Below are 16,721 nucleotides of genomic sequence, written 5' to 3' on the forward strand. Positions count from 1 at the left end.
TGGGCGACTCTCATCTGTGCAGCTCTCTCTTTCCTCAACCTAGTTGTTCTTTACTCATCACCCATCTGCATTTGTTCTCTTACCAACAGTTCTTCATTCTTGCATGATCCTTCATGCTGCTTCCTCCTGCTGCTTCTCTGAGTAAACCTTTGAGGTCCCTCTTCCTTCAGTGATACCTTGTTGGCCTGAGCATCATCCTCATGATCTTTTGTGGTCCTTTCTCTGCACAATCCCTTGTTGTCCTTCCTTCCTCCCCCTCCTCCTCGGCATGGTCCCATGTGGTCCCTCTTCCTGCTCTGCATGATCCACACGGTCCTGGATCCTCCTCCCCCTGCACGTGATACCTCATTGTTCTTCCTCTTTTGCTGCGGATCCCTCATGGCCCTTCCACTTCCTCTGCATGGTCCCTCATGGTCCCTCTTTCTCATTGTCCAGGCAGTCCTTCACAGTTCATCCTCCTCTGCACAATCTCTCATGCATAGTGCAGCTTGTTGCTTCTTTTTTCTTTTTTTTTTGATCGGCTCCTGGCAATCAGGGGCCAGAGATGGAGACAGTTGGGGTGCACAGTGGGCCCACCACAGTCCCAGACTGCACGTCGGGGGGGATCTAGTCACATACAGTGTTGGGGTTTTAGGCATTAGCTTGTTTTGGCCTTGTTTTGATATGGGATTAGCTTGATTTTTGGCTTATTGTGAAAGTCGGGGTGCTTATTTACTGCGTGAAAGTTGGCATCTGAAGTGCAAACTGCAGTTTTTCAAAGGCTGAGAACTTGGCCAAATGTGAGTGGTCCCTGACTGAGGAGTGAGAGCCTCCTAGCTCCATTCTGCGTTGTGGTTATCCCCTACAATGATGACTTGGATACCTTGTAAATTTCCCCCCACCCCACCCCCCCATTCAGGCAGCATAGAGGTGGGGGAGTAGAGGCTTGCTGCATTGCCACCATTGGTGAGGTCATTTTATTTCATGTCAGACCCCTTTCTCTGTGCTGGTTGGATCCATGCAAAGTGGTTATTCCAGCCATAGGGTTGTGGTACTCCTGCAGCCTCTATAACCCCAGTGATGTGGGGGGAAGTTGCGGTTCGCAGGAGATACAGTGGCTAGGGCTCTAGCCTGAGACTTGAGATACCTGAATTCACTTCCCAGCCATAGACTTCCTGGGTGACTGTGGGCACTTAGTCCCTCTGTGTCTCAGTTCCCATCCATAACATGGATCAATGCCACTGGGATGTTGTGAGCATCTGTATATTAATGATTATGAGGTGGTCAGCTACCCCAGGCACAGACAGATGTAAGTGATGGAATGTTGTGCTTTCTAGGAATGTTTACATTTCTCAGTTGTGGGGAACAGGTGTTTTGGGGCTGTGGGTTTTAAGAGACACTCAGACAAATCCATTTAAATCACTTCAATGTGTTATATATTTGAAATGAAGGAAAACATGACAAAGTTGTGAAGTACGTTGTTTAATCTCTTCATAGGAGACATAGTAACATTTGACAACTGGCGTTTACTGCATGGTCGCCGGAGCTACCAGTCAGGAACAGAAATATCCCGTCACCTCGAAGGTGCTTATGCAGACTGGGATGTGGTAATGTCAAGACTCCGACTCCTGAGGAAGATCGTCCAGAATGGCATTTAAACTTTCTTATGGTTTAATAATTAGCAACGCCTTGGACGGTTCATCTTTGTTTTAAAAAATACAAATGTATTGGATTTCCAACACCAAGCGTACATTTTAAACCTTTGCTAATGTAACCTTTGAAAGACTGAATATATTTTTCAAAGGTATGCTTTGTTGAAAACAATATATCTTTATTCTGCTGTCATTATAAGTGGTATTACAACCTGCTGTACTAGTCTGAAACTGATTAGATACCAATACACTACAAATAAGCCTTCCCTTCTCAGAAATCAGTCTCTCTGGGTGAGGCATCAAGAAAAACCTTTCACGTGTCACCCATTAAGGGTTTGTAACGGACAGCAGCTTTCTGTGAATTTTATATCTATTTTCAGAGATATAAAACCATTTTATATATAATGACTCGTTTTCTTTACCCCACCCACAAAAAACCCAATAAAAGCTTTAGCATCTGCAGTGATGTTAACAAGCAATTCTACTCTGGAAAGTGACTGTTCAAAAATAGCATCTTCTTACTCAACAGATCTGCTCTTTGTGTATGTTCAGAGCCACTCCTGCTTAATTTCACACCCATGAGTAAGTTTTTTTTAGTACTTTTTATTCCAGTTAGCTCTAAAGAATCCATACAGCTATAGGAGAAGAGATGGACTCATACCCCTCCTTAGCAGCAGTAGTATTACAATACTACCTAACGTCCAGAGATCAGACCCCTATTGCAGAGGTTGCTTTGCACATACTTAGTAGAAGACTCTCCCTGTCCTGAAGAGCTTACAGTCTGTACAGCCAAAGGAAGTGTTTTTGGCCCCATTTTACAGCTAGGAACTGAGGCACTGAGAGATTCACATGGGGGACTAGGCTCAGCATTGCAAAGCCTAACTTTTAGGCACTTTGCCACCAAGTGGAATTCACAGCCCTGAGTTAGGTACCTGGGCTCCCTATACAACGCAAGGGGAGAATTAGTTGCCTAAAGATAGGATTCACAAAAGGCAGTAGATTGAGCTGGGAGCTGCCTAAGATAGCCAGTAGGAAATGCCAAGGAGAGGATTGTGTCCTAAATCCCGCTCTTCGATAGGTGGTAGGTGCCTAACTCCAGGCATCTCCCTCCACTTCTCAGAGTTTGGGCATCATATTATAGTCTGAAGTGACAGCATACGCTTGTGATAGCTACTAAAAGCTAGGTTTTGTGATATATCTGTTTCCTTCATTTTCCTTCAAAAAATGTGTAGGCAGTCTGTTTGTACAGCTCTATTAAAACCAAAACCCCATAGCACTGTGTTTGAATTGTACATTAGTTTTCATATATATCATTTGCCACATAGTGGTGTTAAAGTCAATTATAACTATAAAGCAAGACACCTGGCTTTATACAAATGCTTACTGGGGAGAGCCATTTTGTGCTTTATTTTTCTGAGAGCCATTTTAGTCATATGCTTATGTATTATTAAAAGTTGTTTTGGAACTGATTAGCACATTGGATTTTGGCCTAATACTCCATAACTGTTTCCTACAGTAGCAAATGTTTTGCGCATGTTCTGGAGAATGGTGGCTAAGAGATATTTTTCCAAAGAGAAACTTATAGCGATTTGATTGGTTGTTTATATGCCCAGTGCAGCCAAATTGTCTTACCTCTATAGTTACCAATCAGCTACAGAAGCTAAACTCTGACTTGGGTGATTGCACTGAGCAGTGCATCCTCTCCTACAGCAATGCAGGTGCAGTATTCAGCCAGGTGAACCTGGGGAATGTGCAAAAGCATGCACTTGTTTGGTGCTAAGGGTGTGCAGTTTGGTTAGCATGTACTGGTGACTGGACCCCCACCTATCTAGAAGACGGTGCTGTTGCTTTTCGACACAGTGGAACCTATCTACTGGGCATGAGAGAAATAGCCTGTTTGTGCCTAGAGAGAGGTGTCCCATGCCCTCCTGTCATGCTGTGTGTGGCCTTTAGCAGCTAAGACTGCAACCATAAAATCTGAGCTAGTGTCCGGAGAGGTAAATGGCAAAACTCCCAGTGGTGCAGGATCAGGAGTACAGAAAGCATGAATTCAGCCCTTTTGCCGTTGTAAGCTGTGGATTTGCTTGTGTACATGTTTTGCGTGCATCTGTGACACCAAGTGTAAAGTGGAACAAACTACCTCTCCTGTTATGGCCCTGCTTTGTGTACATTTATGTTCATGTAATATTCATGTTACCCCAAAACATTAAATGTTGATTTTTAAAAATGAAAGCTGTGCTGCTTAGTTGGCACGTTCCACTTATTGAAGGCGCGTCCTGTGTGCTAGAATGACTAGTTTTATATTCAGAGTCATGAAATGTGCTATACACATGAAGCCTTTGAATGTCAGAGTCTTGATTTCCATGGTAAGAAAAGCTAATTTTACTGCTTTAACTCCCTGACTTTTTCTGCCTATTCCAAGGACACTTTTCACTGATGATGTGTGTGTGTCTGTTACAAACATGAGATTATTCATGAATCTGCAACCTCAGGGACAGTGATGGCATTCATTTCACATAGGTATGTATGTATGCATGCAGCAATAGTTAGTGCACTTCTTTATTAGCAAAGCATGTGGCAGAGTGTTTTGTTTCAAAAATAGCAGGGTAGGAATGTGAACGAGGCTATGGAGGATCATAGGATTGCAGCAGCAGAAATCAATAGAAGTTAGGCACCTACCTATGGGGCCTGGACCCTGGTTCCCAGTGGGGTTGGGAAGGAGGCAGTACCATGGCCAGCCATACTGGAGGCTGAGAATGAGTATAGCAGTGTACACACTCCCATTGCACACTGGGGAGCGCCAGACTTTTTGAATGCTTCAGGGTGTTCCCACTGGCTGCAGTGGAGTTAAAGAACACTTTACAGTGACCTGCATGCAGTCAGGGCCGGTGCAACCATTTAGGTGACCTAGGCGGTCGCCTAGGGCACTAGGATTTTGGGGGGGGGGGGGGGGGGGCGTCTTTTTCTTTGGCAGTGACCGCGGCGGCCGGATCTTCAGCTGCCCCAGTCGCCGCCGGCATTTAGGCGGAGGGAGCTGGGGCAGGGGAGCACAGGGAGGGCCGCCTGCAGCAAGTAAGGGGGTGGGGAAGGGGGCGGCACGCAGGGGAACTCCCCTCCCCAGCTCACCCCTGCCCTGCCTCCCTCCCGAGCACACCGTGGCTGCTTCACTTCTCCCGCCTCCCAGGCTTGCAGCGCCTAAGCTGATTGGTGTTGCAAGCCTGGGAGGCCGGAGAAGTGAAGCAGCGACGGGGTGCTCATGCTCAGGGCGGAGGGTGAGGGATGGGGAGCTACCACAGGGGGCGCCTCAGGGCAGGGGCTTGGGGACGGGGGAGGGCGCAAGGTGGAAGTTTTGCCTAGGGCGCGAAACATCCTTGCACCAGCCCTGCACGCAGTTGACACAGCCTAGCCATAAAGGTCTGTGGCCACAGTAGTATATAGGAACTTAATTGAGAATGTTTTAAATAAAGAGGTAAAATGATTGTGTAAGACAAAGCACATACTACTGACACTGCTCTAGTAGAACACAAACAAGATCTAATGGCACACCTCTGTGAGATGGGTTATAATATTATCAGAGTTTTACAAATGGGGAAAGTGAGGCACAGGGGTTGAATGACTCAGTCTGTTGTCTAACAGGGCCTACAACTCAAGGGTTGCTAACTGCTAGCCCTGGGCTCAATTCACAAGATCATGCCACCCCCCACCCCATCCTACCCCCTGTCAAAAGTTTCATCCCACAACAAACTTTTAAATGCCAACTATGCCCATTCTGGAAAGAGATGTTTTGTCTGCAGTTAACTGAGAATTGGCTTATTTCAATCACACAGGGTGGTTTGGTTTCATGGCACCATTGATGGGTGTTCTTTCTCCAAAAGAAGTCTTTACTAGAGCACAGGGCTACTCTAGCTGCCATAAGCAGGCAGCCAATGCTCCCTCCAGCACTGCTCTAAAAGATTGCATAGGCATAATTTGACTTCTGCACTGCGGGGGGGCCTCCAGCCAGGCCAATGGAGGGGTGTGTGCGCGGGGGGTGTGTGGGGGGGTATATGTAGGTGTAGTCTGGTCCTGTCCAGTGCTTTCAGGGCAGGGCCCACTGTGGGATCACTGCTGGCCTGTGGGGGCTACATGCCTGCCCTCATATTTGTTTACGTCTTCCACAGGGACCTAGGGGGCGAATTTAACAAGGGACATGGGTTGGCCAATGTGCAGGAGGCCACAGCCCAGAGGGGTGGGCTCTGGCTGGAGGTGAGGGCTCTGGGGTGGGGCCAAGGGATTCAGCGTGTGGGAAGAGGATCAGGGATGGGGTTGAGGTGCAGGATGGGGGTTCAGGGCTGAGGAAAGGGGTTGGGGTGTGGGAGGGGGCTGGGGGCATGGGCTTGCAGTGGGAATGGGGATGAGGGGTTTGGGGTGCCAAGAATGAGGGATGCGGGAGGGGGCTCCAGGGCCTGAGGGGTTTGGAGTGTTGGAGGCGGCTCAGAGTTGGGGCAAAGGGTTGGGGTGTAGGACGGGATCAGTGTGGGGATGAGGTGCAGGGCAGGGCTCTGGCTGGGGCGGAGGCATTCAGCATGTGGGAGGGGGCTCAGGGCTGGTATAGGGGGTTCGGGTGCAAGTTCCGCGGTGTGGCCAGCAAGGCAGGGGTTCAGGGTGCAAAAGGGGGCTCCGGGCTGGTGCTGTGGAGTTCAGACTGTGGGAGGAGGCTCAAGGTTGGGGGGTGTTGATGCAGGCACTGAGGTTAGGTGGCTGCCAAAAATAAGTGGCTTGGGGGCTCAGGGCTGCAGAAGAGGTTGGACCCAGCTCAGAGCCTGCACCCCAGGAATGAGGAGTCTGGGGTGCAAACAGGGCCGAGTGGTCTGAGGTGTGGGCAGGGGTGCCAGGCTGGGGCTGAGGAGTGTGGGTGGGGGCCAGCAATGTGGGAGGGGGCTGGGGGGTGAGGGGGCTGGCTCTGGCTGGGATGGAGCCAGGGATGAAGGTTTTGGGGTACAGGAAGGGGCAAGGGGGTGCAGGTGCCAAGCATGAATTTGGATGTGGAAGGGGACTCCAAGCTGGGAAAGGCGGTTGGGGGGGGGCGGGGCAGCCAATGAGAAGTGCTGATCCAGCCTTCCGTGCGCAGAGCCTCCCTGGCCGCCCACAAATCTAGGGGCCGCAGTGACCTGGCGGCCACTTCTGGGAGCCATGCGGTGCCAGAGCAGGCAGAGAGCCCGCCTTAGGCCTGTCCCCCCCCCCCCGCTCCTGACCAAACTTTTAACAGCCCGGTCAGCAGTTGAGCCCGGGGCCTTTTTCAACAGAGTGTTCTGGTTGAAACCAGACAGCTGGCAACCCTGGGCCCTCTGCCCACCAGCTAGCAGCACTGCTTCACCCTCTGCCGCCCACCGGGGGCACTGGACTCTGCTAGCCGTCGGCCAGGGCCATCGCTGGCTGCCACTCTAACAGTGTATACAGTCGGGGGCTGGGGACACCCACCTCTCCCACCCAAACGCTGCCCGTTCTAGATAGCACAACTTAGGGCAACTCTCAGCTTACTCCGAGTTACACAGGGTTGATTTTAGAGCCCAGTCATGCCTAGAATTATAGGAATCCTAATAGTTGCTTAGGGCCACTTTGTTTTCCTCTACCCCCAAAATCTGCATGGTAGGACTAACACTCGTCTGCACAGGAGGGCCAGCTGCAATAATGGTACCTGCACCGTACTTGCCTTGGGCTCCCACACCTGCAAACACTACCACATATAATGCTTCCTGTGGTCTCCTTAACTTCTTTGGAACTAGTCATGGTAGTAAGTTGACTGCCCTGTAGTAAGTGTTTGCACGACTGGGCCCTTAAGAAGTGTTGGTCTGGGGCTTGGAGAGAGCGGCCACACTTAGGGGTCAGCAACCTTTCAGAAGTGGTGTGCTGAGTCTTCATTTATTCACTCTAATTTAAGGTTTTGCGTGCCAGTAATACAGTTTAACGTTTTTAGAAGGTCTTTTTCTATAAATCTGTAATATATAACTAAACCATTGTTGTATGTAAAGTAAATAAGGTTTTTAAAATGTTTAAGAAGCTTCATTTAAAATTAAATTAAAATGCAGAGCTCCCCCGGACCGGTGGCCAGAACCCTGGCAGCGTGAGTGCCACTGAAAACCTGCTCGTGTGCCACCTTCGGCACGCGTGCCATAGGTTGCCTACCCCTGGTGTAGAATGTTAGGCTTCGCGGCACATGATTTTGTGTTTAGTTTTTCTTCTTTAAACTTCATGAGCAATGATAAACATCCCAAGTCATTGTTTTTAATATACTGTAATCAGTTTCAATACCAGTTGAAAGCAGATGGGTTGAGCATTTCAGTACATGCCCTTCCTGAGGGGAATCACTTGTGTACAGCTTCATGTATACCACTACTGTGCTACCTGCAGAATGTGCCAGTTACTTTAAGCTGGATTGTGAGTAAACCCATTAAAAGAGCAAAAATATCTAATGTTTATTTTGGGTACTAGGCTGGTGGCCTCCAACAGCACTACCTGAAGGCTGGGTACCTACACGTGACAGGTTTGCACTTTAAGCTCAACATCACATGGAATAAAAAGGTGACTTGATAATAAAGCTAAATATTTATTTAAATGTATTGAGCCAGATCCTTGATCCCGCTGTGCTATTCCAGCAGGGCAAAAGGACTATAACGAGCAACAAAGACTACCACAAGACCAAAGGCACAGCCCATGAAATTAAAGTGTGGAAAATTGAAAACTGATCAAAGGAAATAATTAAACTGTGAGACTCATTGTCACAGGAAATAATAGGCCAAGATGCACAAAGAGATTGGCCATTTCTATGCATAGCAAGAATATCCAAAGTTATCGTTAAAGACAACAGAAATGTTAGAAGTGATATTAAATCTCATACTTCACACATCAGGCTGACAACTCGGCGGGGTGGGGGGGGGGGGGGAGAGGAACTTTGTACCATATCTGCATATTGCAGGATTATTACACCTTCCTATGAAGCAACTGGTGTAGGCCATTGTCAGAGATTTGCTATTGGACTTGATTGAGCCAGTCTGGCTGTTCCTAACATAGCAAAGAGATTTGTGGGTGATGGTCAGCAACTTCTCCTTCCTCCTTGCTTGGCCCTCCCACTGTAGCAACTGTAGCTGGGGAAAAGGGAGAGGGGCCAAGGTAACCACTGTGCTCGAGCTTGCCCCAGCTCCTGAAAAGGAACCTTAGAACCATCAACAGCTGAGGCAATTTAGAGTAGCCCTAAGGCTATTGTAAATTGTTCCAAAGATCAACCCAGATCCTGAGCAGCCGGAGGACTGGGACGCTGCCTTTCAATTGTCTAGCTGGAGATGAGCTGCTTTAATAGTTAAAGTCAAACATTTTATGTATTTTAACAACTTTTTATTTGAAAAAAAAACACTCAAAAGCAGGTAGAGAATTTTCTTTGTTGATGTGACACAATATGTGTCTCTTGCCACAAGCCAAAGCAAGCCAAACTCTCTAAACATGTGGATACCAGAGGGTGGTTTTTATAACCATCCTTTCTTCCCCAGCAGATATTTAAAGCAATAGCTTATAATCAATATTAACCAATTATAACCATATTAACCTTATAACCATCATTAACCAATATTCAATCCACACTGCTCTTTCTGGTTATTTTTGTAAAGTATTTAAAGAAGTAAAGATCACTAGAGATGCATTGCAGTTGATACAGAGAAGAAGCAGCAATCTTATATAGGGCTGTCAAGTGATTAAAAAAATTAATTGCAATTAATCGTACAATTAAAGTGATTAATCACTCTGTTAAACAACAATAGAATATCATTTATTTTAAATATATTAATTTTGATTATAACACAGAATACCAAGTGTACAGTGCTCACTTTATATTATTTTTTGTTACAAATATTTGCACTGTAAAAATGATAAACAAAAGGAATAGTATTTTTCAATTCACCTAATACAAGTACTGTAGTTGAATCTCTTAATCATGAAAGTTGAACTTAAAAATGTAGACTTATGTAGCAAAAAAAACTGCATTAAAAAATAAAACAATGTAAAACTTTAGAGCCTACAAATCCATTCAGTCCTACTTCTTGGTCAGCCAATCACTCAAACAAACAAGGTTGGTTACAATTTGCAGCAGATAATGCTGCCTGCTTCTTGTTTACAATGTCACCTGCAAGTGAGAACAGGCCTTCGCATCGCACTGTTGTATCTGGCATTGCAAGATATTTACATACCAGATGCGCTGAAGATTCATATGTCCCTTCATGCTTCAACCACCATTCCAGAGGACGTGCATCCATGCTGATGATCAGTTCTGCTAGATAACGATCCAAAGCAGTGCAGACTGACTCATGTTCATTTTCATCATCTCAGGCAGATGCCACCAGCAGAAGGTTGATTTTCTTTTTTGGTGGTTTGGGTTCTGTAGTTTCCACATCAGAGTGTTGTGCCTAAAAGACTCCTAAAGGCATGCTCCACACCTCTCAGATTTTCAATGGCATGTCAGATTTTTAAACCTTGGGTCGAGTGCTGTAGCTATTTTTGGACATCTCACATCAGTAACTTCTTTGTGTTTTGTCAAATCTGCTGTGAAAGTGTCCTTAAAACAAACATGTGCTGGGTCATCATCTGAGACTGCTATAACATGAAATATATGCAGAATGTGGGTAAAACAGAGCAGGAGACATACAATTCTCCCCCTCCCCAGGAGGGCAGCCACAAATTTAATTGACACATTTTTTTTAACGAGCATGTTAAAACACTCTATTCCCCAGTTCCCCAAACCTCAGGGATGACTATTGGGCCATTTCTCTATGCCAAAGTTCATAGGCCTCAAGCCTTGTGCTAACTGCTGAAGCCAATGTTTTACGGGAGACAGGCCTGTAGGTTCCTTGCATTACTGCTGGAAACATGTTAAAGCTAGCTCTATGGGCTACCCAGGCCCTAGCCCTGCCCCTCCTCTTGGGTTTCAAGTACTTTTGTGGAGCCGAGCCAACATCCCTAGCATGGTGAGAGTCCCATCATTCATTATTTGCACTGGGTATTCTCTGACCACTCCTACTTTGCCAAACCATCATAGTGAAATTGCTGTGCAGTGAAATTGTTGCAGTAGTGCAATAATCATGTTTTCCTCTTCTGTTTGGCTTTGCCAGGTTCTTTCCTACTCACTTGCACTGCTGTTCTTTGCACGGTGATGAGCAAGCTGCAGGAGCAGACGATCTTTACACTGTGGTTATTTGGACATAATGTGCTTGGCATGGAGCTCACATTTGTCCATTGTCAATTTCCTATCACTACTAATGGGACAGAAAAAAACATGATTTAGTCTGTCTGCATGAATAGCTCTCAGGGCTAGACATATCCTAAAGATGCAGAGGTCAGTAAAGAACTTGACTTCAACAACAGGTAAAGCTTTCCTCTGTTCTCTGCTTACTGGCAGTTAAACACTATCTAACTAGGAACCTAAGAAAGCTGTGGACAAGAAAGAACATTTATTGTACGTAACATGCCAGCTGTTGACACTTTTATGGAGTTAGCAAGTACAAATCAGGACAGATGTAGGTACAGGGCACTTTATTATCCACATGTCTGGGAATTATCAGTACCAAGAACGTGACACAGTATTACTGCACCACTGATTAGCAAGCAGGTTGTACTTCAGCTAGAGATTAAAAGACCAATTGTATAACTTAAGTAATACAAATGAACATTAGTTTATAGACTGATCAGACAAATATTCTTTTGAAGAAGTTCACAATGAGATGCAATCCTAATTTCCAACACACCTGCTGTCTCAGTTTAAACCTGATCGGAGTTCCAATTGTATTAGCAATAGTGTTGGTTCTATGTCAAAAATATCCACTGGGGATTACATTGATTCCACCAAACTCATCTGATTAATAATCAGCTAAGTGGCCCTCTGTTTTATAAATCATGCTGTATCATGGGACAAGAATAAATTGGCATATGTTGCAGACATACAGGTAATAATATTTTGAACCCATTCAGTCCCAAGACAGGCTAAATCTTGTAGTATAACAACCATACCCTGTATAGCTAAGTAAATCAATGAATTCTTTATATAAAAAAGTCAGAACCCTAAGTGAGGTCTGAGCATCTGGCCCTCATTATTCACACTAAATTAGATCAAAGTCTGCAACCAGTTGACCTCACTGATGATTGCACAGGTGTAACTGAGGGCAGAAATTGCCCCAGTAGTGATCATACATTTAATTATCTTCACTGGCATAAGATCAGCCTTTGGCTCCCTCATCCCCACAGTTGTGCTGAGCTCAGCTCTAACATAGTTGAGAATATTTAACCCATTCACATGGATGTTGATTCCATGTGACTAACAAGTGCCAGAGCTGACTCAGTCATTTAACGATTTCCTCAGAGCCTGCAGAAATTAGATGCAAAATTAAATTTGCTTTTAGTAGTAACCACTGTTTATTGCTTAGCAGTTTGTGGGCCAAATTCTGCTCTTAATTATACCAGCATACATCTGGGATAATTCCACTGATTTCAGAGTCTGGCTCTATATGTTCTGGTTTTAGCAACTTATGCTATAAGACATCACTCTTACAGCCTGTGGAAGTTAATGAGGCCTGCAGAGGTACAAGCAGAGCATGTTTCTGCTGTATTGTTTTGCAAGTGATTTTGTGCCTCAGTTTCACAGTTATTCGCAGTTTCAGCTACACAAATACAAGTTGAAGCAGTGGGCAAATTGCTAGCAAACTACAAAGCCCTCTTCTTCATTTGGGAACTAGATATGCACCTAGAAGGTGCTGAGACCCTGAGCTTCATCTGACTAAATTTTCCACTTTCATTTTTATACATAAGTTTCATGTTATTATTCTATTAGGTTAGTTTATTATTTAAATATATAGTTTTGTGCTGTAGTCCTGAATAGGCAAGTATCAGTACTACTGGAACGCCTCTGCCAATGTGACTTCTCGCAGACTGTGTATGCAAGATCATGCTGAGCAGAGGACACTGTTTTGAGAACAAAATGGCATGCTCCATGCACCAAAAGTGTCAAAAAGCCATTCCGATGCATTTCAGCCCCTTTGCAGTCCTCCTCAAAGGACAGACCCTTGCATAACCCACGACAGATCCCCAGAAGTTCAGGCAACCCACTTTTGGAACCACTGGTCTAGGGTTAGGGCTTGAAACAAAATCAAGAATAGATATTGAGCTGTTCTTATAAGAATTTATGGACAAAAGTAGTGGAAATGTAACGAGATTGACTGATCTTGTGAATCTCCACTGAAATCTAGCAAGAATGGCAGGACTCCTGAGACTTTAGCCTTATCTAAAGGAGAGCTAGACAACAGGTCCTTTCCAGTTTTTGGATGCAACCGCAGCAATAAGGGCCAAGTTAGGCTCTGGCATTTGAAATTCAAGCCTCCTTGAATTCTAGGGAGTTTGAATTCAGTGTTGGCCTATCTCTTGGAAATGCTATCAGCAACAGACCAGCAACCCCATTTCAGCTGCTGCTATCTGTCTATTCATCATCTCCAGGATGGTGTACAGAATGAAGTGTGCTCAACTGGAAAGCACGGGAGTCAAAGGGAAGCCAGTTTCCAGGGGAATTTCATCTGTATCAGATGTTTAAGGTGAACCAATACAATACTAAAGATATTCGGGGTGCCTGCTGACAGCCTGACACCAAGCACAGACACTCTGAAGAATTGTTCACCTTGAGCAATGTCTTATACAAGTACAAGTACATAAAAGGTCAAGTAATAATGTCAGGTACATAAGAGGTAAATTGTTCTTTTTAACCTCTGAGGATAGGACAAGAATCAATGGGCTTAAACTTACTGCAGCAAGGGTGGTTTAGGTTGGACATTAGAAAAAACTTTCTGTCAGGGAGTTAAGCACTGGAATAAATTGCCTAGGGAGGTTGTGGAATCTCCGTCACTGGAGATTTTTAAGAGCAGGTTAGACAAACACCTGTCAGGGATGGTCTAGATAATACTTAGTCCTGCCATGAGTGCAGGGCACTGGACTAGATGACTTCTCAAGGTCCCTTCCAGTCCCACAATTCTATGATTTCAGGGCCACACCTATTGGAAATGCATTTTATGAATGCTTTAATCACAAAACAGCTTCAAGGAGCTGAAAAGCCTTCTGATACTTGATTTTACACTAAACTATCGGAGGTGACCCTCTCTTACAAAATCTTTGGGGATGGTAATTGCTTCAAATACCTTTCAGCTAGTCTCTTAGTCTCACAAAATGAACTGTGGGCCAGTTTTGCCTTTTGGAAGAAACTTAAATTTAGACATTTAAAAAGAGTTAAAGCAGAGTTAATGTTCTGCATTTGTGTATCAGCACATCACCACCACCAATGGAGAAAGGGTGAGAATTTTTGTTTCAGCATAGAAATTGGTTAACACAGTGAGATGGCCAATGGCCAGACATAGCATGTAGTCACATACTGAAACCTCATGTCGGTATGGCCTGGTCTACACTGGGGGGTGATGTGTCAATGTAAGATACGCAACTTCAGCTATGAGAATAGCATAGCTGAAGTCGACGTATCTTAGTTCGACTTACTTCCCATCCTCACGGCGCAGGATCGACGTCCGTGGCTCTCCCGTCAATTACGCTTCTGCCTCTCGCCCTGGTGGAGTTCCGGAGTCGACGAGAGCACGTTCGGGGATCGATTTATCGCGTCTAGATGAGACGTGATAAATCGATCCCCGATAGATCGCTACCCGCTGCTTATTTTGGGCTTAATTGGCTTATGAGTTGCTTTTTGGTTAGTTTTTGGCTTGTAGCTTGTTGCTTCTTTTTTTTTTGATCGGCTTCCAGGAAGCAAGGAAAGGGTGGGGCAAGCAGGGGCAAAAAGGGGAGAGTGTCAGGGGTGCACAGTGGGCCCACCACAGTCCCAGACTACACACCAGGGGAATCTAGTCACAGAGTGTTGGGATTCTTAAGGATTGGCTTGTTTTGGCCTTGTTTTGAAATGGGATTAGCTTAATTTTTGGCTTATTGTGAAAGTCGGGTGCTTATTTATTGCGTGAAAGTTGGCAACTGTGACACAAACATTTTTAAAGGAGTCTAATTTTCATTTTCTATGCTGAAAACTATCCTCTAAATTATGCTTCATCTGCCACTGAAGGACTTCCTGTAGAATCAAAGGTGCTTTGCTTCACTAAGGGTATGGCTACACTTGCAGGTGTGCAGTGCTGGGAGTTACAGCTGTCTTTGTACAGCTGTGTAGGGAAAGCACTGGTGTGTGGCCACACTCACAGCTACCAGCGCTGCAGTGTGGCCACATTTGCAGCGCTGTTGGGAGTGATGCATTATGGGCAGCTATCCCAGTGTTCAAGTGGCAGCAACATGCTTTTCAAAAGAGGGGGGTGGGGTGGAGTGTGACAAGGAGCGGGGGGAGAGACAGAGAGAGAGAAAGTGGATTTTTGGAGCCGACACTGTGTATCAGCTCCCTGCCTTGCAAAATCTGAAAATTTCCCCGACCCCTTACTCTTAACTGCAAACAGCCTGCAGACCAGATAAGCAGCTGCTCCAACAGACTCCCTTTCTCCACCCCGCCTCCGCTGTTTCTCTCCTCAAGCAAACATTCATCCCCCTGCCTGCCTCATTCACAGCAAGGTAGTGGGTTATCTCAATTGATTGTTCACAGTCAGTTACAGATTGATCAAGCAAGAGCTGTGTTTGTTTTTTAGATAAGCAGCTCCCGGAGCCCCAAGTTCACAACAAAACAAAGAGAGGCATCATAACAAAACAAAGAGAGTAATTTAGTTAAAAGCATTCTGGGATATCTCCTAATACCCTGGAGGCCAATAACAGCACTGGTGTGTGGCCACACTTTACGAGCAGCGCTGCATCACCAGCGCTGCACTCGTTATACCCCAAGCAGACACAGGTGTACGGCCAGCGCTGCAGCCAGGGAGTTGCAGCACTGGATGTGCCCTGCAGGTGTGGACAGTTACTAATTGCAGCGCTGGAAAGCCTCCACCAGCGCTGCAACTCTCAAGTGTAGCCATACCCTAATAATTGAGGGATTTAAAGGACCTGCAGAGATTTGAAGCTGAAGCCAAGGATTATCTTGCAAATTAGATTAAAAAAAAAATCAGTGCCCACAGAGTTTCTCAATACAAGGCCTAATCCAAAACCCAGTGGTGCCAATAAAGACTTCTATTAACATGAATGGGTTTTGGATGAGACCCATAGTCCACAAAGAATGTTTCTTACCCAGTAAAATAGGCTTGGCTGGCTTCTGCATCCCTTGGTTATGAACTGTGCATGATGGGACAGGGCTTCCATCTAGTGGCTTATTGCAGGATATCTGTTTTTCAGACAGCTCCATTGCCCTGATTTATATAGTATGAAATTCTGGTATTTTGAGAGCACTCTGGTTGTGGTGCTACTGATCACACAAAATAACCAAATCACAAACACAATAAAAGGCACATTGTCCACTGCAGAGCAAAGAAATGGCTGCTAAACTACTCATTCTGCTTTGATCGTACCAGTTGCATTAATGGCAAAGTTATCCATCTGAGTCTGGAAGCAATTTGGCTTCCTCACTGAGTTTAAGCTTAAAATATGCACCACCTTTGGTTTAAGCAAATCTGCATCAGTTTGGGGGAGGGGAACTCGGCTTGCAGAAAATTCCCTTAAAAAAGGGACCACAACTTGAATAATAAAGTTATCCTTTAAGAAACTAAAGCCTGCACATTGCACTGTAACAGACATTTCATACACATGCAAGTGGAAGGCCAAATACATCCTAGTGCTCAGTGTTCATGAGGCATCCTGGTGATATCATCCACGACTCTGGGCTAGTGAAAAGATGGGTCACTGGTTAGGGTGCTTGCTTGGATCTCAGAAAAACAGTGCTCAATTCTCTGCTTTCCCCCTTCCTGTCCTTCATTTGTGAAATGGGGATAGTACTTTACCAGCTACTTCACAGCAGTCTTGTGGGGACAGAGATGGTGGGGTACTCAGACACTATGTAATGGAGGTCAAATAATATTTAAGTTAGCTCACTGCCCAGAGCAGTGACACACTGCATTTCCACTTGGCAAAACTCCTTGACAAACCACCTCCTAACCAAAGATACAACTCCTGGCC

General features: G+C 45.4%; 1 protein-coding gene across 4 annotated transcripts in view; it reads left to right on the top strand.

Annotated features, from left to right (window-relative positions):
- Window positions 1-3,863, top strand: part of BBOX1 (gamma-butyrobetaine hydroxylase 1) — an 81,876-nt gene extending 78,013 nt beyond the window's left edge. For all 4 annotated transcript variants that reach the window (XM_039533202.1, XM_039533203.1, XM_039533201.1 and 1 more), the window contains one exon: window positions 1,477-3,863. In XM_039533202.1, the coding sequence (XP_039389136.1) occupies window positions 1,477-1,637 (161 nt within the window). In that variant the 3' untranslated portion in view covers window positions 1,638-3,863. The remainder of the gene's footprint in view (window positions 1-1,476) is intronic.
- Window positions 3,864-16,721: the final 12,858 nt, after the last annotated feature.

The sequence above is a fragment of the Mauremys reevesii genome, linkage group 4, assembly GCF_016161935.1.
Source record: "Mauremys reevesii isolate NIE-2019 linkage group 4, ASM1616193v1, whole genome shotgun sequence".
NCBI classification, from domain to species: Eukaryota; Metazoa; Chordata; order Testudines; family Geoemydidae; genus Mauremys; species Mauremys reevesii.